The sequence below is a fragment of the Mycteria americana genome, chromosome 13 (assembly GCF_035582795.1).
Source record: "Mycteria americana isolate JAX WOST 10 ecotype Jacksonville Zoo and Gardens chromosome 13, USCA_MyAme_1.0, whole genome shotgun sequence".
Classification (NCBI taxonomy): Eukaryota; Metazoa; Chordata; class Aves; order Ciconiiformes; family Ciconiidae; genus Mycteria; species Mycteria americana.
The window spans coordinates 5,804,249-5,828,373 of record NC_134377.1 but is presented as its reverse complement, the minus strand read 5'-3'; the positions used below and the strand labels follow the sequence as shown (position 1 = coordinate 5,828,373).

Below are 24,125 nucleotides of genomic sequence, written 5' to 3'. Positions count from 1 at the left end.
AATGGTTCTGTGAGAAGAGACCACTTTTTCAAAAAACCGTACTCACTGACATGTAATTTATTTTTCTTTCCAGGTGATTACGGATTTGGAAGAGCAGCTGAACCAGCTCAGTGAAGACAATGCAGAACTGAACAATCAGAATTTCTTCCTGTCCAAACAACTTGATGAGGCCTCAGGGGCCAATGATGAGGTTGTCCAGTTGCGAAGTGAAGTTGACCATCTCCGTCGGGAGATCACTGAGAGAGAGATGCAGCTTACCAGTCAGAAACAAGTAAGGCTTTATAAGTCTGGATCACAATCTCTTTGTGATAGCTAGCTAATTATCTGAAAAGCAAAAAATGCTTATAAATCTGGAAACCTATAAGGAATGAACTATGCTTCCAGGGGCAGTGGCGTTTAAGCCTTCCTTCCCAGAGTGGTTGAGTGAATGGAAATTTTTGGTATTTCCCATTGTATTTTTATGCAATTTTATTTAGAAATTTTGCACTTTGAAGATATCGTAACTTAGAATTATTAATTTTAATTTTGTGACCCTGGAAATTTCAAAATTTTCATAATGAGATAGAACTGACATTAACGGCAATCAGAAGTGAATGTATGGAAGCCTTGAAATAAATGGGTTGTGATTTACCAGCTTATGTTTGCTGCCAATTTGCATGTACTGTAATTTAAATGGTAAAGCTGAAGCTTAAAAGTGCACGCTTGATGTGGGATGTGAGAATTGATAGGAGGATTTATTTTTAGACTATGGAGGCCTTGAAGACAACATGTACAATGCTGGAAGAGCAAGTAATGGACTTGGAGGCCCTGAATGATGAACTCTTGGAGAAAGAGCGTCAGTGGGAAGCATGGAGAAGTGTTCTAGGGGATGAGAAGTCCCAGTTTGAATGTCGAGTTAGAGAGTTGCAGAGGATGCTGGATACTGAGAAACAGAGCAGGTCTCTCCCCCCTCCTCCTCCTTTTATTAACTTTTATGAAAATGCTCTATAGAAGATAGTACAAAAATTATATTTAGAATAGGATATGGGAGTTGGAACCAAAGATGAATTCTTGTGAGGTAGTTCTAAAAATGGTTTATTAGTTAATAGTCATTCACCAGTGATATTGTTCCTTTTGTTTCTTTGCAAGTGAGCGATTCGTGGGGAGTGGTATTTATCATTGTAATTTATGAAATGTCTTGATTTATTAAATTCTACTTTATTATATGGAAGAATAGTCTTTGCTCCTAAACTGTTCCTGTGGGGTCTTGAAATTTTCAGGCTTTAGTTCTAGCAGGGGCAGGAACAGGGTTATATAATATAAAAGTGTTGCAGCAAACAGTCTGGCTTTAAAAAGTAACATCTTGAATTTGAGGCAACCCCCTGAAAGAGTTATTGATGCTACTGCATGCTAGGGAGAGGTCAAGCCCAGAAAGGAGTTAGGTAACATTGTTTTCCATTTTAATACAGAGTGAGAGCAGATCAGCGTATTACTGAATCTCGCCAGGTGGTCGAACTAGCTGTCAAAGAACACAAGGCAGAGATTCTAGCCCTCCAGCAAGCACTAAAGGAACAAAAACTCAAAGCTGAGAGCCTTTCTGATAAGGTAAGTAACTTTCAACCCTAGACTTTCATGATTAGATGAGATACTTTTCTAGAGATAATACTTGTAGAAACGTGGTCTCGAGCTGCTTTCTCAAGAAGTTAGAGCAAATTAAAAAGACTGGAGGTCATAGAATGGAATTCTATCTTCAAGCCAAAGACCTGGGATTTCCTTTTGAAAAAAACTAAAGCAGAAAGCAGCCTATGATGCCTGGAGCGTACAGTGAAGTCCTTCAATAACTTGATATCTGCATTTGAGCAGTGGCATACCAAAATGTTGTTTGGTTGGTTTTCCCTCTTATAGTAAGTAAAGGATAACTGTATCATTTTTCTTTAGCGTGTGCTTGGTGAAGTTGGATTTTAAGATTGTGGAATGCTATATTTTTTAGTGTTCAATGTTATTCTGACCATCTATCCCACTTGCCTAGCTCAATGACCTGGAGAAGAAGCATGCTATGTTGGAGATGAATGCACGCAGTTTACAACAGAAGCTTGAGACAGAAAGGGAGCTCAAGCAGAGACTTCTGGAGGAGGTAACCTTGAATATTCATGTTGTATCTTCAGAAGAGGTTCCACATCTTGAGGGGGGGAAGTTGTGTGAATAGCAGTGTTACACACGCATCCATCCTTCTTCTATATAACTGGGGAGATTAATCAAGTTGGGGGGTTTGTTTTTACTTAAAACTTTGCAAAGTGTGCGGCCATGTCGGGGAGCAGTAAAAGTGAACTGCTCCTCAAGGGAAGGTGAGCTGGGAGTCAAGGGTGACAGCAAGTCAGGCAAGGATAGGAATCTTGCAGTCAGTCAGTACAGTCCCACAGTACCTGAACGAGAAGAGCAGAGCAGCTTTGGTGAAGGTAATCGGGTTCAGCCAGCAGCCCAGTGATCATTACAGAAGCCTGTAGCGATGAGGCACATCCTAGGTCAGGTCTGCAAGGCAAGGTCTGTGCCCAGGCACAGCATTCTTACAACATAGCTCTGACCAGACCAAGTTCAAGGACCATGGTTTAAAAGCAGCTCTAGAGCCAATGTGCTGAGGGCGCATGGGTGGAGGCTACAGGTGAGGCTTCTCACAGCTCTTTTTTCATAATTTAGCTTGGTTCACAGAAGTCTGATCCAACGTTACACATCTGCACCATATCAGTGAGACACTGAATGCAGGCAGCCAGACCTCCTCTTCCCAGAGGTTGCAGAGGAGGATTTCAGGGGAAGGCTGGTTACAGGCAATTAGACAGGGCAATTAGAGCCTTTTGGTGTATTTGGGGTACTGACAAGTTATCCTAGAGTTGAGAACTCCATTACGCATCGCAGTGAACGAGTTCTGGCTCTTGCTTCATAACACGTGAGTGTTAATGGTTTTCATACTCAGGGACTTTCTCATCAAAGAAGTATAAAACCTGAAAGAATTAGGAGCACCCCTTTTCTGTTAGTTGGAGGCAAAGATGTAAACAGTTGGACATAATTTTCCTTATCTCATGATTATAGAGGAAGGAGTTTACCCTGGTTTATAGGAAAGATACTTTTTTTTTTTTTTATTACAAAGTACTGATGTGGCTTCTGGTGATTGTATAGAGAGCTTGAGAAAATGGCATGGAGAAATTCTTCATGTATGTGCAGTCTTATTAACAATTACAAGATTTTAAATGCTTAAAAAAGCAAATAACTTGAACATGCAGTTGAAAGAAATGCCGTTGCTACAAACTAATATAAATACACTGCATAGAAATGCTTGTTTAGTTATAATGCATTCCAAAAGGAAGGAAAGCTTCTAGAATATTGTAATTTTCCAGCTGTTAAAGAATTGTCTGTTTGCTTTTAAGTTCTGCAATGATGCTTATTTTACAAGGAATGATAACATTTAATAGCTTTTATTTAAAAACAAGCACACAACAAAACCAAAACACTGGCCTTTGTTTTCCTGTTAACAGCAGGCAAAGCTGCAGCAGCAAATGGATCTACAAAAGAATCACATCTTCCGCCTAACTCAAGGTCTGCAAGAGGCTCTAGATCGAGCAGATCTTCTGAAGACTGAAAGAAGTGACCTGGAATATCAGCTGGAAAACATTCAGGTGAGGGTGCGGACACAGTGGGCAGGACGCTGTGCTCCCCATCCTAAACTCCCCGTGGGGTTTTAGGATGTGATCTATTGTTTCTGTGTGACATGTTCCTTATACTATTTTTTAGCTCTGTTCTGCTATTAAGTTATCTGTTTGTTTCTTCTATTAAGATGAAATTTCTTGTGTGTGTGTGTGTGTGGTTCACAGGTTCTCTATTCCCATGAAAAAGTGAAAATGGAGGGCACTATTTCTCAGCAAACCAAACTCATTGATTTCCTGCAGGCAAAGATGGACCAACCAGCGAAAAAGAAAAAGGTGGGTGAAAAAGGTTTGAGAGGCATGGAATTAAATGATGGTTCTGTGATTGGTTACGTGCTGTGTATTCATAATATTCTGTTTTATCTTTCTTTGTGTAACACAAATGTGTCCTCATTTAAGAGCATTCTGAGTTGCTGAACACAAACTTTACTAGGCAGAATGTGGCTTTTCCAGTATTTTGTTATTCCTACAATACTTAGGTTAGAACCCAGTAGGTACACCTCAGTGAGACTGTAGGAATACAGAATTTTAACCATGCTTTTTTTTTTTAATGGTAAGTATGTATGTGTGTATGAACATATTGTGCATCTGGAGTGGTTGTCTTGTAGTTACAGCATAGGATTGATTAGTCAGGCGATGTGACTTGTGTCGCATCTTTGTCATAAGCCGTTCTGTCATTTTGAATTAAGTAATTTGATTTTAACCACGTATTTTGAGATCCTCTGTTTAGATGCTTTCGGAAACTCAAGGTGTGAGTACTAACAGGTAATGTACGTCCCTCTTTAAATTAATCCATATCTCAACATTTTCTCTCCAGTGCCAATATGAACTAAAAATCCATCCTTACGCATATCAGAATTACCATTAGGCCCTCTGGCCGGACTGCCACTAGCTAGGTTCACTTTGCCTAGTTTAAGCCATCTCTTACTAGGAGTTAGGAGTTGTCTGTGTGTTTCTGTTGCTAGGGCCTGTTTAGTCGGCGGAAAGAGGACCCTTCTTTACCCACACAGGTTCCCCTGCAATACAATGAGCTGAAAGTGGCACTGGAGAAGGAGAAGGCTCGTTCTGCTGAGCTGGAGGAGGCTCTACAGAAAACACGCATTGAACTCAGATCTGCTCGTGAAGAAGGTAGGGGTTAACAGAAAAGGTCAATCTGGAAGGAGACGCACGTTTTTGGTCTGAAAACGTGCCTTTAATTGCGTGCCGCTATATCAGTAACATATGTTGTTTAATTCTTACCTACTGCTGTGAAGATGCAATAAGGCTACACTTTTTTCTGCGGGTTGTAACCACTGAGTGGTTACACAGAACCACTGCTATGAACTAGTGTTTCCTATTGGTTATGTTAATGAGTGGCATTTATCTCATCTATAGCTGCTCATCGGAAAATATCAGACCACCCTCATCCATCTACTCCAGCCACAGCCAGGCAGCAGATCATCATGTCTGCCATAGTCCGCTCACCAGAGCACCAGCCTACTCCGATCAGTTTGCTAGCTCCACCCTCCAGTCGCAGGAAGGAATCTTCCACACCAGAGGGTAGGTTCTTGGTGAACTTTTCTGTTACTATTTTTCTGTCTACTATTTCAATGCTATCTCTCTTTTTTTTTAATTTTGAAACCATATTTTTTTATGATAAAGTTTTGAAAGTTTTGATAAAGATGATAAGTTTGCTTTTATTTTTGGTTTAAAATTCTCTATTTGGATTATATAATTTATTTCTGAAAACTTCAGCAAGAGAGTAATTATTAGCATGAATTGTTTTAAGAGCATGTTTTTTTCAAAGGAGTATGTTTTCTGTACTACTGTCTGCATTGAGCAAAAGGATTTATGGCTGTTTCCTTAGCAGTTAACATTTTTACTGGTCTAAACTGCAAATTTGCTCTGCTGAGCAGAAAGATTCTATCAAGACTTTTGGTAAAGGGAGAAGACTTTGGTTAGGCATAAAAGGAAGATACCAGGTCAAAGACGACATTAATACCCTATTAACTAGGAAAAGGGGATACCCTTCCACACCCGTGAGGATGGAGGGGAGAGGATCATCAGAACAAATTAAAGGATTGAGGGCTCTGCTCATTTATTCTTAGTTATCCAGTATTCCAGAGAGAGTGTTGAACCCAGAGACTCTGAATTAAAACCTCCAGCCTTTAGCTGGAAAAAGCCAGAACCCCCAAACTGGTCCAGCCATCACAGCTAGCTGGGGAGGCGCAGGGTGCTATGAGGATGGGTAATACTGGCGTGGGAAGATGTCCTCAGAGGCAGATCATGGGCAGGGAAGAGAATCATGTTCATTAGTAAAAGACCATGCCTTGAAGGATAAACTTTGCTCAATATAGATCCACTAACAGGGATTTTGAGTGTGCTTTAAGATATGCTGGCACCGATGGTTAGCATGAAGGCTGTATGAAGAGGGCCTGCTGTGTATTGATTACAACAGTATAGGTGTTGAAGGGTTTGTTAGCTATATGCAAAATTGAGAGATTAGTTTAGCACATTGTAAGAATTGGAGCTGAGTGCAGACTTGAAATTTAGATGGTTTGATTGACATAATCTTGCTACACCAAACATTAGCCATTTCAGTTCCACAGTCTGTTCTCAAGCGGCACATTCTGTGCATCTGTATAAGGTAATTACTGAGGTGGTAATGTAGCTTAAGATTTGCAGATTGCAAAGGAAAATAGTGTCTATGTTCAGCAGGGCTTTGATAGAGATATGTGGTCACTCCTTATTACCTTGGCCTTAAAATGCCAAAACCTACTATAATTTTCAACCCTATCACAGTTTTCATCCTGATAATAAATTTTGTCCCTTCCAGAGTACAGCCGACGCCTGAAAGAACGAATGCATCATAATATCCCACATCGTTTTAACGTGGGGCTAAATATGAGAGCAACAAAATGTGCCGTGTGTCTGGATACTGTGCATTTTGGACGGCAAGCATCTAAATGTCTTGGTAAGAGCAGAGCGTGTGCATAAACAAAGCGTAACTGGACGATAGAATGAAAAAGCATCAGCCGCCTAGAACAGATTTTCAGTGAAAGCTGAAGAAAGGACCACATATGAAGACTCTGAAACTAGTTGGTGCAAACATTCTACATTAGAAAACATATGATGGTTTAGAGTAGAAGGAGATTCTTGGAAAAGCTGGGGTTTGTGCGTTAGAAGTTGAGGCAGCTGTGTCATGACTTTTTTGTCATTTAACAGAAGTTTCTCTCTGTCCTTTTGTCAGAATGCCAGGTGATGTGTCACCCCAAATGCTCAACTTGCTTGCCAGCTACTTGTGGACTGCCAGCAGAATATGCCACGCACTTCTCTGAAGCATTCTGCCGGGATAAAATGAATTCTCCCGGTCTGCAGCTGAAGGAGCCAAGCAGCAGTCTACGTCTTGAAGGATGGATGAAAGTGCCAAGGTATAAACATGAATCTTGGTGCCATATCAGGTGCTGAAACATTTGGAACAGTTCCTTATATTATCCTGGCTCTTACAATGTGATAATCGGTACATGGCCATTACAATTACTTATTACCACTGAAATTTGTCTTTCTAGGAGTTGCATGCTTGTTTTATTCAGAATCCAAGCAGAAAATCCAACATGGCTTTGTGCTTATTTTCCTCAGGAATAATAAACGTGGGCAACAGGGCTGGGACAGGAAGTATATTGTCCTGGAGGGAACGAAAGTGCTCATTTATGATGCAGAAGCAAGAGAAGGTAACTTAGCATTTCTAGGAAGAACATTTTTTTTTTTTTAATCTTCAGATATTGTTTGGTGAGTTGAGAGGCTTAAAGATTGTTACTGTGTGCTGTGGCCATACCTAATTTAGCTAAATCTTCTGTAGTAAGGCAACATTTTTCTAGATCCTTAACAGTTTTACTAGCTGGTATGTCATAACAATCCAGCTGTGAAACATCCAGTGTGTATCCACTTCATTTTGCTATCACAATTATTTTCTTGCTGTTTACTTCTTTGTTGTTCATTCTTAATCTGTCTCCCCATTCTCCCTGCAGCTGGACAGAGGCCTCTGGAGGAATTTGAGCTCTGCCTTCCTGATGGTGATGTAACTGTTCATGGAGCTGTAGGAGCTACTGAACTTACCAATACAGCAAAGACAGGTGAGAATCTTATGTAGATGAGGTCAAATGGATTTCATCTGGCTTGCCATCAGCTGGCATTCTGTTTGGCTGAACAGAATTTTCTCCCTTTAACTTTCACTCTGTAACTGTGTAATTTTGAGGTTACCTCTATTTGAATTAGGTGGATAGGTCAGTCATCTAGATTTAGTTACACATAGGCTGTTGCTTCTGTCATGGTAGTTGAACTGCAAATAATATAATCATCAAGCCAAATGGAAGTAAATTTTAAGAGTTTTGTAACATACTTAAAAGCACTCGGTTTATTTAAGTTTCTTCTCTCAATGCTCTCTATCAAGTGTGAAGTGTCATGATTCATGCCACCATTGTGCTCTAACCAGAAAGTCTAATGACTAATAGTCTAATACTGTGGGGTGTATACAGTCTCTTATTATGAAAAAATGTTGATGTTTTGATTTGTATGTATTGAAGAGAACTGATGAAAAGATTATGTATGTCTTGACTTTAACATTAAAGGATACAGATTGTTAAAAACAAAGGTTTCCATAACCAATTTTTACAGATTTTTCTTGAACAGTACAGGGCAAACATTAGTCAAGTGGCTGTTTTTGTACTTTTTTTTTCCCCAATGGTATTTCTTTCTCTTTTGAATAAAAGGCAAGAAATTATTTTTATTTAATAGAGACAGCATTGTATGTATGGATTGCATACATCCAGCTAATATTTAGCTTTAAGTAGCTAGCCTGTGCAGGACCTGTAAAGGAGAAACCTATGTATAAATTGCCATGGTAACACATCATGATAAATACGACTTCTCTCCAATGAGGCTGAAAGGTGTTGATTTTAAGTCCACTGACAATATTCCAAAAACTAATCTAAGTCTTATTCTATCTATATAACATCTCAGATGTGCCATATATCCTAAAATTGGAGTCTCATCCACACACCACTTGCTGGCCTGGTAGAACACTCTACCTGTTAGCACCCAGCTTCCCTGACAAACAGCGCTGGGTCACAGCACTGGAATCAATAGTGGCAGGTGGGAGAGTTTCCAGAGAAAAAGCTGAGGCTGATGCTGTGAGTATAAAAGTTTCATTTAATAATAAAATATTCTGGGAGGGAGCAGAGTTTTGAAAAATAATTTTTCGGTATTTGACATACTGAGGTTTAACTGAAGGTAAGTTATTACTTCTGCCTTATGATGTACGGTATGAGTACCAGGCAACTAGTTCGCTGTGAGACTGATGCTTTATATTACAAAATCCTTCTTTAGACCTGGGGAGCATAGTAAGAGGATCCCAAAATTATATCTCTGTAATTCCAGCAAACAGAAAAGGAAGAAAGAGCAGTTAGGACATGGTTTGAATCCAATCTCATGATGTACCACATCGAATGAGCAAACCTTGAAAGAAAGAAAGAAACAAACAAGCAAAAAGCTCCCTCCTCTCCCAGTCTGACAGAGTCAGGGTGTTTTTTTTTCTTGGGGGGGAGGGGTGTGTGTGTGTTTTAGTTTGTTTTGTTCCTGATAAGAAGTTAAATGGATTTGTTTTGGCTTTGGATAGCCTTTTTCATCATTCTTGCACTGATAACTCTCTCTTCTCTGATAAAGGGAGATTTGATTCTATGGCATTGCATGTTAGAATGTACTTGCTTATTCCCTAGTCAGGTAGGGAATACCTGACTAGCAGGAAATGATGTCTTTTCTCATGCTAGCATTCCTTTTGTCTCTGATACATGCTCCCACCAACATTTGGACTTTTTTTTAATCCTTCCCCTAGGAAAATTTCACTGCTCCATTGCAGGAGACTGGGGGAAGTGGGAAGGATAGGGACAACCACAGGTTCTGGCTGAGTTTAGGTTAATTCTGATCGGTTTGCCCAACCATGTTTCAGGTAGATAAAAGTTTACTAATTCTTTTGTAGGTGGTATTTTTAGCAATTTTTTAGCTTTCTGAGATAAAGAAATCTGTGCTAAGCTTTTTGCCTGTCTGAAATGATGAGCTTACGTTGTTAAAATACTAAAAGAAAGAGATAAAGATTAACTCAACAAAAATAAAAAATCTTTTTGTCATTTGCAGAAATTGCTCGGAAACTCCCTGCTGAAACTAGAGGGTGAAGACCGCTTGGATATAAATTGCACAATGCCCTTCAGTGACCAGGTAACGAGAATATTCAGTTGGGCCTTTCTGAGTATTGGATATTTCATTCATGGAAGCGGTATCTTAAGAGCAATATGTGTAGTCATATACTGGTTCGTTGGTTTGTGTTTTCTCTTCACTAGTAAACAGTATCGTCAAGTTTGCTCTTGGAGCATTCCTTGTTCTCCCCATGTAGTGCTGTTTTTATCTTTTCTCCTGTTGTCACTGTAGGTAGTACTAGTGGGTGCAGAGGAAGGTCTCTATGCCCTGAATGTACTGAAGAATTCCTTAACGCACATCCCAGGAATGGGTGCTGTCTTCCAAATTCACCTCATCAAGGATCTGGAGAAGCTACTCATGATAGCAGGTAGATAGCAAGATAGATGTTACCATTTGTCCTGCAGTAAGTACATGGTAATCACTGTGTACTGCGAGGTGGTGTGTACTGTGGTGCCGGGCTTTCCTAGAGATTCATTACAGGCTTTTCTTTTTTTTTTAATCAGTATGTCATCAGGAATCAATTACTGTGGTTAACACAGTGTTATCTGAGGCTTTCTTGTAAATGAATAGGTGAATGAAGGCTCAGTTAAACCTTCAGGAGAAAGTGATTTCTCGGTTTCCAAAGCTGAGGGAGGGAGGAACCAGAGACAAAACGTTTTCAGCTTAGGGGTTAGTCGTCATTTTAAGTTCAATTTAAAAAGCGTTGAGCTGATCAGTGAGCATATCTCTTCCTAGTCACTACATAACCTTTCTTTTTAAGGTAGTTAACCATTTGAGGACCACGATGTGATCATTGTGGCCTAGGGCCAACAACTCTTAATCTCTCTTGCTCTAAACACTAATCCATGTAACAAAATTGGGACTTCTGTCATGGTTTGTTTAAGATTCCCTTATGAAAGGAGCACCAGCTTTAATCTCTCCATCTGTGGTTTTCCAGAGATAATCCTTCCTACACTGATGTAGGCATGCTGAAGATTAGGGCGTATCTTCATCTGAGAGCCCAAATTATCAAGTGTCTATATGACATTTGTAGGGAATGAAAAACAAATTCTCTGTCTTGTTCGGTTTGTTCTGCATTTTTCTGCTTGTAAAGATTTAAGCTGTCTGTGCTTTATTTGTTTCAGGGTGGTAGAGAAAAAGCAATTGGAAAAGAAAATCTCACATAAAACTAGGAGAAGGCAATGTGACTGTATTGCTAGACTCTGAGAGGACTTGGGCTTGGTCTATAATGCAATTTATTAGGGCACTTCTTGGAAATCCATTACCAGTTTTGTTGGCACAGAGAGGCTTATGCACCTTTTACTTTAAAAGTTCTTAAGGGTAAAATAAAACGTCCTGGCTAATCTTGAACAGTGTCATAATGAAGCCACTCTTATTGTGATCTACTAGACCTTAGCAACACTAATAATCCCCAGAGAGAATGGTTGTTCTCCCAGTGGATTTACTGCCTGTTGTGTGGTTGGGTTTTTGTAAGGTTTCTGTTTCACTTTTAATAGGAATAATATGGAATGAATTCTACATGGTACGTTGTGACTGTTACCACAGTAACAGCCTGTAATGATAAGCTGCTGCTTAGGTAACAGAACAGGCGTTTGTAGAGAATAGGGAGTTTTCCCTTGACAAAATGTAACCGTTTTTGTTTCCAGGAGAAGAAAGGGCTCTGTGTCTTGTTGATGTAAAGAAAGTGAAGCAATCTCTGGCCCAGTCTCACCTCCCAGCCCAGCCTGATATCTCACCAAATGTCTTTGAGGCTGTCAAAGGATGTCACCTTTTTGCTGCTGGCAAGGTAGGAAACAGCTCCCTCGTGCCCCTAGACCACCCTTTAGACTGCACTGAGTTGAATATTAATGAAATCAGCATCTTTATTTCACTGGCAACACATCCAAGGTCTATATTCCTGTTTTAAATCTTTTTCTTCAAATAAGAAGAGTATAGGGGCTGAGGAGAGGCTGAGCTGGAGACAGTATGGAGGATCTACTACTAATAAATTCAGTCAGGATGACACGATGGTGTAGCCTAAACTGCTACATAATAGGAAATATAGCATAGCATAGTATAACTTCATAGCTGACTTCAATTTTGAGATTTATAATTAGTGAATTCCATCCACTGTTTGTACTTGAATGTCACGTAACAGTTTCCAGGCTAGCAAATTTACTTAGGTGTTTGCGTCACTTGATAAGGCTTGTATTTACATTAATTCCCAGTTTTAGTATGGAACATTTAGCCACAGCAAACTTCTCATTAACAATTACTTCTACAGACTACTTTGATAACAAAATGAACATCATTCATTTCAAAGTGATTAAGAGAACAGTTTCAGGTGTTAAAATTTAGACCTAACTTGTGTGAATTTCTTATCCCTTGTAATGAAACATTGTTCTGTGGAAAACCTTCGAATGTTTTATTAACTTCTTTCAAGTGTAAAAGAAATCATAGAAGCAGTTCAAATTCACGTTCTCTTTTGAGAATGTGAAGAGGCTTTTCATTATTTCACTAATTCACAATGACTACCCTATTAAAAATGTACTTGCTTATCTCCGCAAAGTTCTTTTTGTGGCAAGAGGTACTCGCATCCGTTTCACACGTTCAGCATTAGAATTTACTCTGTATTACCATCCTGAACTATGCGTGTAATCTTCATTACAGGTTGAGAATGGTCTTTGTATCTGTGCAGCCATGCCCAATAAAGTGGTTGTTCTGCGATACAATGAGAGCTTGAGCAAGTTCTGCATCAGAAAGGTAAGCTTAGTAATTCCCTTCAGTAGCTGAGGTAATTCACATATTGCACTAAGACTTTGCTTTGGAGCAAATATCTTAAACCTTTTCGCATGCATAAGAACGTTTGTTTGTCAGCTAAAATGATAGCAAATTGCAACATGCACTGACTAAAATTGGAGTAGGCAGCAATTTCCTTTAATAAGGGTTGGCGTATTTGGAGAGATGCAGAACAGAACTGTGGGGTTTTTGGTTTTTTTTGTGGTTTTTTTTTTGGTTGGTTGGTTTTTGTGGTTTTTTTTTGAGATACTGGACTCAGGTGTAATCATACCCTCGCTTATTTACCCAAAAAGGGCTGCTTTCTTAATTATCCAGCAGTGTTCCCTCACTTCTGTTGTCTTTTGGAAAAATCCATAACAAATGATTTCTCTCTCCTTTGCAATTAAGGAAGCAATGGGTATCTGAATTTGTTTACTGTACCAGTAAAAATCAAAGGGTATTTGGTATGATTCCATCACAGGATAGGCAGCTGCTTCCCATACTTACCCTGATATACGTGTACTTTCTTCTGGCCAGCAAACAAGGCAGTAAGCTGTGGATCTCACATGGCTGCGTATGCACCTCTGGATGTAACCCTCTCTACCTGCAGTGCTGGTACTGCATGGCACTGGTGCACATACTGCTGCGTTCTGCCATGCATGGGTATGAAGAGCAGAACTACGGCAACTCTTCTTCAGACAGCTGCAGGCAGATAATGCTCCGAGCATCTAACCCGCTAGAAGACAAGTCTGATGAACTGTCATGAATAAATTTTATATGCTTATACACATCCAGGGGAAAAAAGCAAAATAATAAGGATATCTCCTCAGGACAGAGAGTTTAACACTGCCCGCCTTAAAATGGGCTGGTACCCAGAAACTCATCTCCCGTCTCATTCACAAATTAAGGGATGTTCAGGTCAAGCTACATATCCCTGTGAGCTTCTGCAGGTTACTCTGAAGGCACTGGTTCAATTTACAGCCTGACTGAGGCTTTCATCCCCACTGAGTGCTACACTGGCACTGCTGTAAGGAAGCAGAGTCAGCACAGTAATCCAGATGCTGGCCTCCTTGGAAGTAAAGACATGTTTGATGGAGAAGATCTTGGCACAAACTATGTGGATGCCAGTGAACCTGGCACATCTACAAGCATTGTAACTGATACCAACTTTCGCTCACAATGGAGCAGCAGCCGGCAGGAGACACTGAAGATTGTACCGTCACCGTCCCCTGCTAGGGTTGCCATTCCACCTCCGTAGCGCCAAGTGCCTTGACAAGGGCTTACATGTGAAACATGCAAAGGCATGTTTTAGAAGGCAGGTTTTCCTTATCTTCACTAATCCAGACAACTGAATTTAGATCCTAACAAGATGGCAGCAAGCCAGAATGTGCTCTTCTGTTCTGCCAACTAAATTTCCAGATAAACTAGGAATTATGCAAGGAATCTTGTCCTCAGAAGATCTGGGGATCTGTGTGTTGTGTCAGGCTAACCTGCAGAGCTATCCTAGCTGTTCAATCACAATACAAATCTTGGTGGACAATGTATCTGTGTGACGTTGTGCAAAGAAGGAAGGAAGATTGTGTGTTTGTCTTCCCTTTGCTTAAGGAGCCATCAAGCTAATTTGTAAGTGTTAACAGCAGAGATGCTTTGGTGAGCTGATTCTTTCTGTTGGGGGAATCGCAGTGATGGACATGCCTACTGACAAGAGTGTTGCTCCGTGGGCTGGAAGAGTTTGGGACTTGACTGGGGTCAGTCCTACTGCAGTTGTCTTAGAAAGGCAGACAGAAGATCCTAGCAGCTGCCCTGATTCCTGGTGACTTCCAGGCTAGGAAGTGAGTGTTCTAGCACACTACTCTGGAGCCGGGGCAGTTCTGACTGGTAACACTTCCTAGTGGCAAGTCTGTCATTCAACCCTAACTGCTCAGTCCTGGTCTTATGTCATCTCCAGACACTCTGTTCAGACATGCAGTCATTGGCATGGCTGTGACCTACTGTAAGCAGGGAGCCACCCCCTACTGCTCCAGAAAACTGCTACAGAGCAGAATAATATCTTCCAGACTAGTGTATCTTTCCAAAAGGAAGAGGTTCGCAATAGGGTTAGCACCTGGAGTTGAGTCGATACGTGAGTCTATATTCAAGCAAGAATGATTTCCAACAAAACAAAACTTTTCCTCCTAGCAAGAGTACTTTTTTAGTTTGTGCTTTTGAGAGACCGTTAGTGACTTGGAGGTTGCTGTCTCTCCCTTTTAAAGAGAAAAGTGTGGCAATATATAATCTTCCAGGAAAAAAAATCTGGAACCTGTTACAAGGAACTAATATGGGTCCATACTTTCCTCCTCTTTTCCAGGAGATTGAAACCTCTGAGCCTTGCAGCTGCATCCATTTGACCACTTACAGCATCATCATTGGAACCAACAAGTTCTATGAAATTGAGATGAAGCAGTATACGCTGGAGGGTAGGATACATTTCCTGAGGAACACATCAAGTGGCTCCACAGATTCTTTTGGTGGGGCTTTTCTAAAGCAGTTTGGAAAAAAAATTTGGTTCCGATCAAGCTGTTTCTCTCCATTCTCTTTGCAGAGTTTCTGGATAAAAATGACCACACTTTGGCCTCTGCTGTGTTTGCTGCTTCAACCAACAGTTTTCCAGTCAGTATCATCCAAGTGAACCCAACGGGGCAGAGGGAGGAGTATCTGCTGTGTTTCCACGGTAAGTGTGTTGTATGGTTGTGCAGTTGTTGCACTACATCTGCTCTCTTTGGTACGTGAACTGTCAGAAGGTACCTAAGTACTGTTGTAAAGGAAAGCTGAACACAGTTGACTTTCTAGTACCTGGTAACAAAGATTGGTTGAAGACTGTGACTCTAAAAGCCCTGGAAGAGTTGTGGCTGGCGGTGTAAACAGTATGATGCGCAGGGCATTGGCACTAAAATAGCACTTGCTGAGGTGCTTTTGGTCAGCTTGCTTCTGGCTTAAAAGTTCCCTGTGCCTGTGGATCAGTTACCACGCGTAGGCTTCTGTGCCTAAAGGGAAGGGAGCGTAGTCAATGTTAAGTGCAAACAGGTGTTTGATTATCCTGATAAAATGTTAAGGGGTTTTCAAACTTTGGCATTCTTGTCTGGTTTCCATACAGACAGATGAGACTTCTTAATCTTCTTGTGATGAAATAAAAGAGGGTGATATTTTTTCGTATAGCTGCTTTTGTTGGCCCTCTAGGATAGTGTCACGGAAATGCACAGAAGTCTTCCACAGCCCACTTGCAGTAATTTTGGGTGAGTTACAGTAGGAGTCTCATAGTCTTCCCAACTGTAGAATAAATAATAACCTTACCTTAATTGGTATAGAGAGACCTAGAATTGCAGTACCTTTGGTACTGAAAGTCCTCCTACATCTAGCCAATTCAATGTCAATTAGAGTAATTCAAGGCACTCTAGGATTTGCAAGATAGTAAGCACCCTGTCCCTGCTAAAAGCCCAGGGTCAATTGCCTTTGTCCCTTCAAAAATAAATGAATAAAATTCAGGCACGTGCTCATGACATGACATGACTTTTCTTGGCAGAGTTTGGTGTCTTTGTGGATTCCTATGGAAGACGCAGTAGGACAGATGACCTGAAATGGAATCGCTTGCCCTTAGCTTTTGGTAGGTGTTGAGGGACGTTCACTTGGATTATGGAAATTATTGAAACCGGGAACCATCCTTGTGGGACAGGTATTCTTCACTCAGCGCTTCTGTTTCCTCTTCCTTCTCCCAATTCTCCCAGAAACTATGGAGATTTTCCCATGATTTAAGGTCACTATAAATCGAAATGGCAAACCTTCTGAAGTAGAAACAATTTGAGGAAAACTAAACCAAAGTTATATTTCCTTAATGTTCTTAGTCTGACAGTGATTGGACAGGCTAGTGGAATTTTTAATGATGCTTGGAAGTTTCTGAAATAGTCAAGAATATATAATGTCAGTGTGGTTCCCTCAGGCCTTTCGCACTACCTAATGGGATTTTGTTCAGTTAACAGTCTGTTTTTAATGCCTTTTTCATGATACTTTGGTTAGTAAAATTCTTGAGAGACAGATTGTTTCAAAGCAACAATTCTTTAAGCTTGCATCTCCCCATTTAGTATTAGCATCCATGTCTTATTACAGAAAATATATTCCCTTAGTTTTCCCAAGAGGCTGCGAGGTTCTCTTGTGCTCACTGATGCTTTTTAGAAGTTTTTAATAGAGAATTTCATTTTGTGTTTTTCCTCCCTCTGTGATGCTGCTTCAGCCTACAGGGAGCCCTATCTGTTTGTGACCCACTTCAATTCCCTTGAAGTGATCGAGATTCAGGCACGAGCTTCTCTAGGGTAAGTTGTTCTCTTTTCACCACTTTGAACAGCATGTGCTGCAAGAATATGTGTACTTCCCTGGAAAGGTACAGTGTTGTCATTGTAAAGGCTTTTTCCTGCAATTTTACCCAGAACTCCTGCACGAGCCCACTTGGAGATACCAAATCCGCGGTATCTAGGGCCTGCAATTTCATCTGGAGCTATCTACTTGGCCTCCTCCTACCAAGACAAGTTAAGGGTGATTTGCTGTAAGGGCAATTTAGTGAAGGAGACCAACAATGAGCAGCACCACAGAGGATCTTCTGCTACACGCAGGTATGATGAAGTCAGTGTGTTATGGTCCTTGGGCACCTTGTAAGAAAACTTTGCTCCAGATGGCTTTTCCCCCTTGATGTTGTGGGATGCCCTTGTTCTATTCTTAGAGATAGAGGCTGGCATTATTGTAATGCTGGAATGGAACAAGGAGTAGAGTCACGATGTTGTAAAATCCAGAAGGCAAAGAAACATGAACTCTGTAGGAATACGTGGGTATTATATACCCACATATATTATATACTCCTCCACAAATGCTTTGTGATCTTCAGCTGGTTTACTTTTATGTTGTAATACAGCTGTGACTTCAAAGCTTGGTGAGCTTAGATGCTATTGATATGACAGTAAACATCGACTGACTGTAACAATCTCTAAAGCAAGAGCCCCTTCCTCTTAAATAATGAGTATGCCTTAGGGAGACAGCATTGGGAAGTTGGGATATGATCCTGTTCTGTTCAGCAGAACAGCGATACTTCAGACGGGTGAATAAATACTGGGGTTGGTAGTGCCACTCTGCATTGGAAACTGAGAAATTGAGGCTTGTAGCTCACCCTAACCTGGCCTGAACACCCTGGAGCTACTGAAAATTTTGTATGTGAGAAGGCATATATCAAATTTTAGTGTACTTTTATATGGAAAAGTATACTGCTGAAGTACATGAAAACGTATCGTTTTCTGGCCTGTTACACAGACATGACTTACATTAGCAATTCATTAAGGCACGTTACTAGTGTGGCTAATGTAATGAATACTCAGCTATCCAAGTATCTTTGCACTTTTCATCTTGGCTCAGGGAGGTCTGATGCTTTTTCACCTAAACACTGCTGGGTGTTTGGGGAAAGTTACATTTTTGCTAAAAGAAAATGTAACGTGAGATTTTTGTCGCTCAGCTGTTCGCGTCCATTATTTTTGAATGACAGTAGCCCTAACAAGAGAGGTCCGCCCACATACAACGAGCACATAACCAAGCGGGTAGCATCAAGCCCAGGACCACCGGAAGGTCCAAGCCACCCTCGAGAACCAAGCACACCACATCGGTACCGCGAGGGAAGGACAGAGTTGCGGAGGGACAAGTCACCTGGGCGACCACTGGAGAGGGAGAAATCTCCAGGCCGGCTTCTGAGCACCCGCAGAGAAAGGTCCCCTGGAAGACTGTTCGAAGAGAGCAGCCGAGGACGAATGCCTGTGAGTGGTGCCAGAACTCCTCTTGCTCAAGTCAATAAGGTAAGTCAGGAGCCTGGAGAACTTTTTCTGTTCTCAGGAAAAGGCATGTACTGCAGAAGGGCTGGTGGTAACTGGAGTACAAGAGCAAATCAAATGTCACCCCCCCACCCCCCCCAACTTCTATTAAAACAGAGCACGTATGGTGTAACTCACTGGCCCTGTGAACACCTTCCCTTGTGCTAGTTCTCTAACTGCAAAAGCAGCTTGACTCGGGAACAGGCTAAAGTCCTCCAGATCTGAAAGCAAAGGTGCATTTACCAACAGAAATCAAGTTATTGAGGACTTGAAAGGGGACAATGTCTGGAGAAAGGAACATGGGAGCCTGCTGTGTTCACAGTGATGCTGAGAGTACTTGCCTTTGTCAGAATTATGCCACCTAGAAGCAAGCAGGCACACAGCACTCGCTCAGCGGTAGCAGCAGTAGTTGGTTAGGTGATGTACTGCTGCTGGCACCTGTGCATATGAGAAAAATATGTGCAACCTGTAACTGTAGTTTTATTTTCCTGCCAGGTCTGGGACCAGTCTTCAGTGTAAGTCTCAGCTAGACCAAGTTACTCATCTTGACCTGCAGGAAAAAAAAAGGAAATATACTGAGTATATGCACTCCATACGTCTGCTGCCCAGTTACCAAAACCATTCCTGGGCCAAAGCTAGCTCCGCATCGGGAGACGTGACGCTTTTGAAGATTGTTCGCATCTCAGTTAATTTCTCTGCACTTTCCTGCACTCCTGTTTTTGCACTTTGTACTACTGTTACTCTTTCAAGCAGTTCATGAACTTTTTGTATTCACTTTAGTCTCTAGTAGTTCATCACAGAAATTAAACGGGACTAGAGTCCCACCCCAGGTCTTTAATGTGGTTAGCACCCCTTACCAGATAATTGATCATAGTTCTGAGACATGCTGGGAACTCCTGATGGCCTGGAAACAGAAGGGCCAAGGTGAGTGAGTCTTTCCGTAGAAGGTGTGATTGGATATTCTCTACAGAACACAAGAAAAATTACTTCTGATTAGTCTGTTCACCTGCCACTTCTGAAAGTTATTTTGTTCTCACTAAAATTGCTCTAGAGCAGCTCTGATGGGGAGGGAAGAACCCTGCTTTAAACAATCCCATGTGCCCGGCCCCGAGACAAAGTGCATTACCTATAAGCTACTGGGGTGTAAGACTTTATCCAGGTCTTCTGCATGACAGTTCACTGCATGCTGCTGCACCATCACTGGCTGCTCTCTCCTTTTAGGTTGCTTTGCTGAGTAGTGTATTGTACCTCACTTGTAAATTAACTGAAACCTTTAGATTACGCTGCAAAATAACCGTTAATTACTCTGGAAATTTGGCAAAGAAGAGTTAACAAGCCTTATTCTATGACAAGAATTACAGTCACACTTGCGTCCTCCTCTCAGCATTGAACACGGTCCCTTCAGAAATGACACCGTAGTCCTGACAGTCCCACGTTCCCCAGAGAGAAGAGCAGCCCAGGGCTGGCTCTTCCCGTGGTCTGTAACTTGTCGTACAATAAGAACCAAATGTCATGGCACAAGAGGATACTCACAATGAACAGCTTTAGCGGTTACTGAACACACCTTCGCCTTTGCTTCTGCGTATCTAACCTCGAGCCATTTATTGCTTTCTATTCTCTTTTGCTGTGAACATGAAGCAGAGAGCAAATGATTTTCAAAGCAGGTTTTGACCATTCAATCTGCAGTAGCAACATTCTAAGTGAACAACCATGTTCTTTACAACTGGAAAGAGCAAAACTGCATCCAATCTTCCCTTGGCCACACTCTTAAACTTCTGCTAGTCCCTTGCAAGCCTGTGCTAACCTGTTCTAGAAACCCATAAAAATTCAAATGCCTTGTCAGTGTCCTTTGGCGAGTTTCATGAGTATTGTATTCCGTTCTCTTGTCTGTTGGGTTATTTTAGATCAGATGATTTGGCAGGAAACTTGCTGAAAGTTTTTGTCTCCTGGTCTGAATATTTTGAAAGGTCACTGAGATCAGTCTTTAAATCTTTGCATCTCATGGAAGATCTTCAAGACCTCAGAAAGGGGCTTGTAGAATCCTGAAAGTGTATATCTTGTGTCTTGTTCGTGAAATGCTTCCTGCTATAGAAATAGCTCAAAGGACTGTACATATTTACAAGAAACTTTATATTCGTAACAAAAGGGAATTGAATTGGTTTCTACTTTTTTATTGTAAACTGTGCGTTTTTCAACACTAGCTTTTTGTTTTAATGGTGGTTGTGGACAGCCATCTTCAGACACTGGAGGGGCCTCAGCTTAGTCCTCCTCGCTCCCATGAAGAAATATTGTAACATTAAATTGCAATTGAAGCTTGTTAGCATAAATGAGGTTTTAGGTCTCTAAAAGTACAGGATTTTTCTTCATTACCTTTTTATTATTGACAAGGGAGGGAACCAGAGGGACAGTTCAACGCTCCACCTGGAAAGTATTGAACTTTGTTGTTGAACAATAACCAAATAAAACAAATAACTATCTTGACTGGCATGGTGAAATGAACGCTTCCTTCTATCTAGAGTAACACTGAGCCATCCTACCATCGCACCCAGCATTAGAGGCTGTGTAATCTATAGGCGTCAAAGCTTACCAAAGAGCTAACCTTGACAATATTTAGCATTTTAATAGTCGTTATTCCCTGAACAAGTAGCATAAGTGGCTTCACAAAAACAAAGCATGTTCATATGAACTAAAACAGGTGGATTTGTCCAAATATTTTACTATAGCAGCAGTCAGCTGCAAACACCTACAGCTAAATTCTGCCCTCATGGACTTAACTAGTGATAGGGGTAGAGGTAAGACACATGTGAGTATCTGGGAAAACAATCTCGCCCTGGTAGATGACCCACACATCCTGAGCTGGAAAAAACCATCTTAATTACCAATAGTGTGATCTAATGACAGGTTTGGGATTTATCCCAGCAATGTACTGGTAGCAAAGCGGACGGAGATAGCTACTCATCCCACCGCTATAATATGCTGGTGCTTTAAGGCCTAATAGCTGCAACTTTAAAAAAAAAAACAAAAAACATTCACAGATCAAGTCAGATTGAGTACAACCTGCAGAGTTACTGTACATCTTAACTTACACCTGCTGGGAAAACTTGCTAGATCAGACTTAAATGTAAATACATCTATTTTTAACTGAACCAGTTTTTACAGGGTCTGAAGTATTCTTTCACAGGAAGAGGTTTTTAATATTCACACTGCTGCCTACAGTAACTTAATTTGTCCTCCTACTGTTCAGTGTTTTTGGTTTTGTGCACATACCCACCCCCTTACCCCCAGTAAAGGGCTTGTTGGAGGGTGTGTGGGTGGGTTACTAATAGCTCCTCTTACATTTTGGTCTACATGACATTCTTCATGAAAATGCTCTACATAAAAACCAAGCTGCTTGATTTATCTATTGTGCCTACCATCTGATGTATATGATGAAATGCTAACTTGTTAAATGTTCCTTTATTTCTATTTTACTGTGCACAAAGAATACTTATTTAAAGCTCATTGTTGCAGTCCTATGATGCATGATCAGAATTGTAACAAAACTAAAATAATCCAGAAACTGGTGGAGTAAAAAAAAATTATTTATTGAGCCTTTTGATTATCAAGAACCCTGCACCCATCCACTGTCAGCTTGACCACCCCACGCTGTGCTGAAATTGAGGGGGTCGGGGAGGGCAGGGAGCTCTTGTTATTTCTGCCGTCGACACAGAATGTAACGGCTTGCCCAAGAGTCCCCAAAATGACTGTAACAAGTCTCTGCATCTACCTTAAAAAAATGTGCTCTCCTAGCAACAGCCAAGAATAAGCATAACAGCACAGACTGTGAGATGTGGGTGGGGAATGTAAGTGAGCTAATAAATCCAACTCTTGATCTAGCTTTTGCCTTTGGAGGGATTTGATTCATCCCATTACAATAAGGGAACACAGTGTGATTAATCTAATTCATTCACCTGTCAAGCAGAAAACAACCTAGCAAAAAAAAAAAAAAAGCCCCCCCCCCCCCCCCCCCCCCGAACAGGAAAACCACACCAGGCTGCCTGCCTCTTCCTTCATCATGCCCCTGCCCTGCCAGGAGCCAGCCCTCCCACAGACGCTCCTGCTGAAGAGGAAGGGACCTGCAGGGCTGAGGGGCAGCTGTGGCTTACTTGGAGGAAGGTTGTGGCTCCTGGGAGATGTTGGTCAAGGCCACAGGTGCCAGGGACCACCACACCTCAGTCACCTGCCCCAGCCGGTCTGGGAGAGGCCCTTCGCCCTCAGGCAGCTGCGCTCACTCACCCCAACAAGCCGAGCAAGGTGGAGGTGATCACAGAATTACTCCTGCAAGCCCTCAGGTGGTGTGCTGGGCTGCTTGCTGCTCACAAAGCCTGGGCCCCTCACCCTGGTTTCTGAGGCAAACACAAAGCTTTTTTTGGGCTGCAAAAGCTAATGGTGCAGTGCTGGCTGCACAAAGTGCTCTTTACTGTCTGAGACACAGCTATAGGCTGCAAATTAAAAAAAAAAAGAAAAAAACAACAAAAAAACCCCTTTCTATAAAATATTTGGTTCTGTCCTGTGGTTCCACCACTGATGAAAAGCCTGGAGTGAGTCATGCATACATGTAATTGGAAAAAAAATCCACAAAGCTTAGCAAGAACTAATGAGACCAAGGCCATAAATACTGTTAAGTCTTGCATACTTGCACCTTCCTTTCTGTTCTCTGTTTCTCAAAGTTTCTGCTTCTTTAGTCTTTGACTTGTGAAAAATTTATTTTGCAACTGAAAAAAAATAACAAACTGAACTTATATTAAGCTACTTCTAAGCTCCTCTTTTCGTCTAGCAAAAAATTAATTCTAGGTCATTCAAGTAAGAAACTTGCGATATCATTTCCCTGCTGGCACTAAAAGCATTTAAGAGGACTCACTGCATGACTTCTGTCTGCCAATACATTCTCACATCCACTTTTCTTCGAACACAGCTGAAAAATTCCTTCCAACACTTGCCTCGCCACTGCTGACACTTACCCTACCAAACAGACTCAGTTCTGCACAAACGCCGTCACCTAGTTTGCTGCCATAGCATGTAACCCGTACGGGCATCCTGCGGCGCACAGCCCAGCCCCCCAGTGAGCTCCAGGAGCATTTACTGCTGGTGCCTCGGCCCACGGTGTCTGGCCAGGCGCTCCCAGCCCACTGCGCACACGCCTTAGCTGTGGCACATATGCCAAGCAAAGACATGAGCACAGCCAGGTACCAGGGCCCACCCGCCCACAACTCCTCAAGCTGCAGGCCCTGAGCCCTCCTTCAGTTCACTGAACAGCTCAGATAACAGGCCAGGACCCCTTTTATTATGCCCACAGCAGAGCATGTCACGGGACACCCCCCACCACCACCCCCGCTTCTGTGCAGTAGCACCATTGCCCTACAAGACATCGGGAACTGGCACACCTTTGCTGACGCTGCTATGGAAGGAGAAGCCATTATTTAACCTCATTATTTAAGCATCAGGTTTCTCCATGGCAGGGAACTGACAAAGAATGGCTGTGGTCACATATTTCTCTACCAGCATATACTTCTGCACTGGAACGTCTAGGTGTTTTTGACTGAGTTCACAT

At 41.6% G+C, this 24,125-nt stretch overlaps 2 protein-coding genes across 9 annotated transcripts in view; one reads left to right on the top strand and one right to left on the bottom strand.

Annotated features, from left to right (window-relative positions):
* The window catches only part of CIT (citron rho-interacting serine/threonine kinase), a 74,763-nt gene extending 53,747 nt beyond the window's left edge, over nt 1-21,016 (top strand). For 4 of the 8 annotated variants that reach the window (XM_075516694.1, XM_075516698.1, XM_075516691.1 and 1 more), the window contains 24 exons: nt 74-271; nt 745-938; nt 1,449-1,584; nt 2,009-2,113; nt 3,507-3,647; nt 3,843-3,950; nt 4,640-4,802; nt 5,049-5,213; nt 6,490-6,627; nt 6,904-7,084; nt 7,293-7,384; nt 7,682-7,786; nt 8,673-8,842; nt 9,843-9,923; nt 10,134-10,269; nt 11,549-11,688; nt 12,552-12,644; nt 15,007-15,115; nt 15,241-15,369; nt 16,219-16,299; nt 16,924-17,002; nt 17,117-17,299; nt 18,187-18,520; nt 19,031-21,016. In XM_075516694.1, the coding sequence (XP_075372809.1) occupies nt 74-271; nt 745-938; nt 1,449-1,584; nt 2,009-2,113; nt 3,507-3,647; nt 3,843-3,950; nt 4,640-4,802; nt 5,049-5,213; nt 6,490-6,627; nt 6,904-7,084; nt 7,293-7,384; nt 7,682-7,786; nt 8,673-8,842; nt 9,843-9,923; nt 10,134-10,269; nt 11,549-11,688; nt 12,552-12,644; nt 15,007-15,115; nt 15,241-15,369; nt 16,219-16,299; nt 16,924-17,002; nt 17,117-17,299; nt 18,187-18,520; nt 19,031-19,054 (3,285 nt within the window). In that variant the 3' untranslated portion in view covers nt 19,055-21,016. The remainder of the gene's footprint in view (nt 1-73; nt 272-744; nt 939-1,448; nt 1,585-2,008; nt 2,114-3,506; nt 3,648-3,842; nt 3,951-4,639; nt 4,803-5,048; nt 5,214-6,489; nt 6,628-6,903; nt 7,085-7,292; nt 7,385-7,681; nt 7,787-8,672; nt 8,843-9,842; nt 9,924-10,133; nt 10,270-11,548; nt 11,689-12,551; nt 12,645-15,006; nt 15,116-15,240; nt 15,370-16,218; nt 16,300-16,923; nt 17,003-17,116; nt 17,300-18,186; nt 18,521-19,030) is intronic. The other 4 variants (XM_075516696.1, XM_075516695.1, XM_075516699.1 and 1 more) reach the window with 3 other exon arrangements.
* The window catches only part of PRKAB1 (protein kinase AMP-activated non-catalytic subunit beta 1), a 423,514-nt gene that overhangs the window by 388,667 nt on the left and 10,722 nt on the right, over nt 1-24,125 (bottom strand). The window lies entirely within an intron of this gene.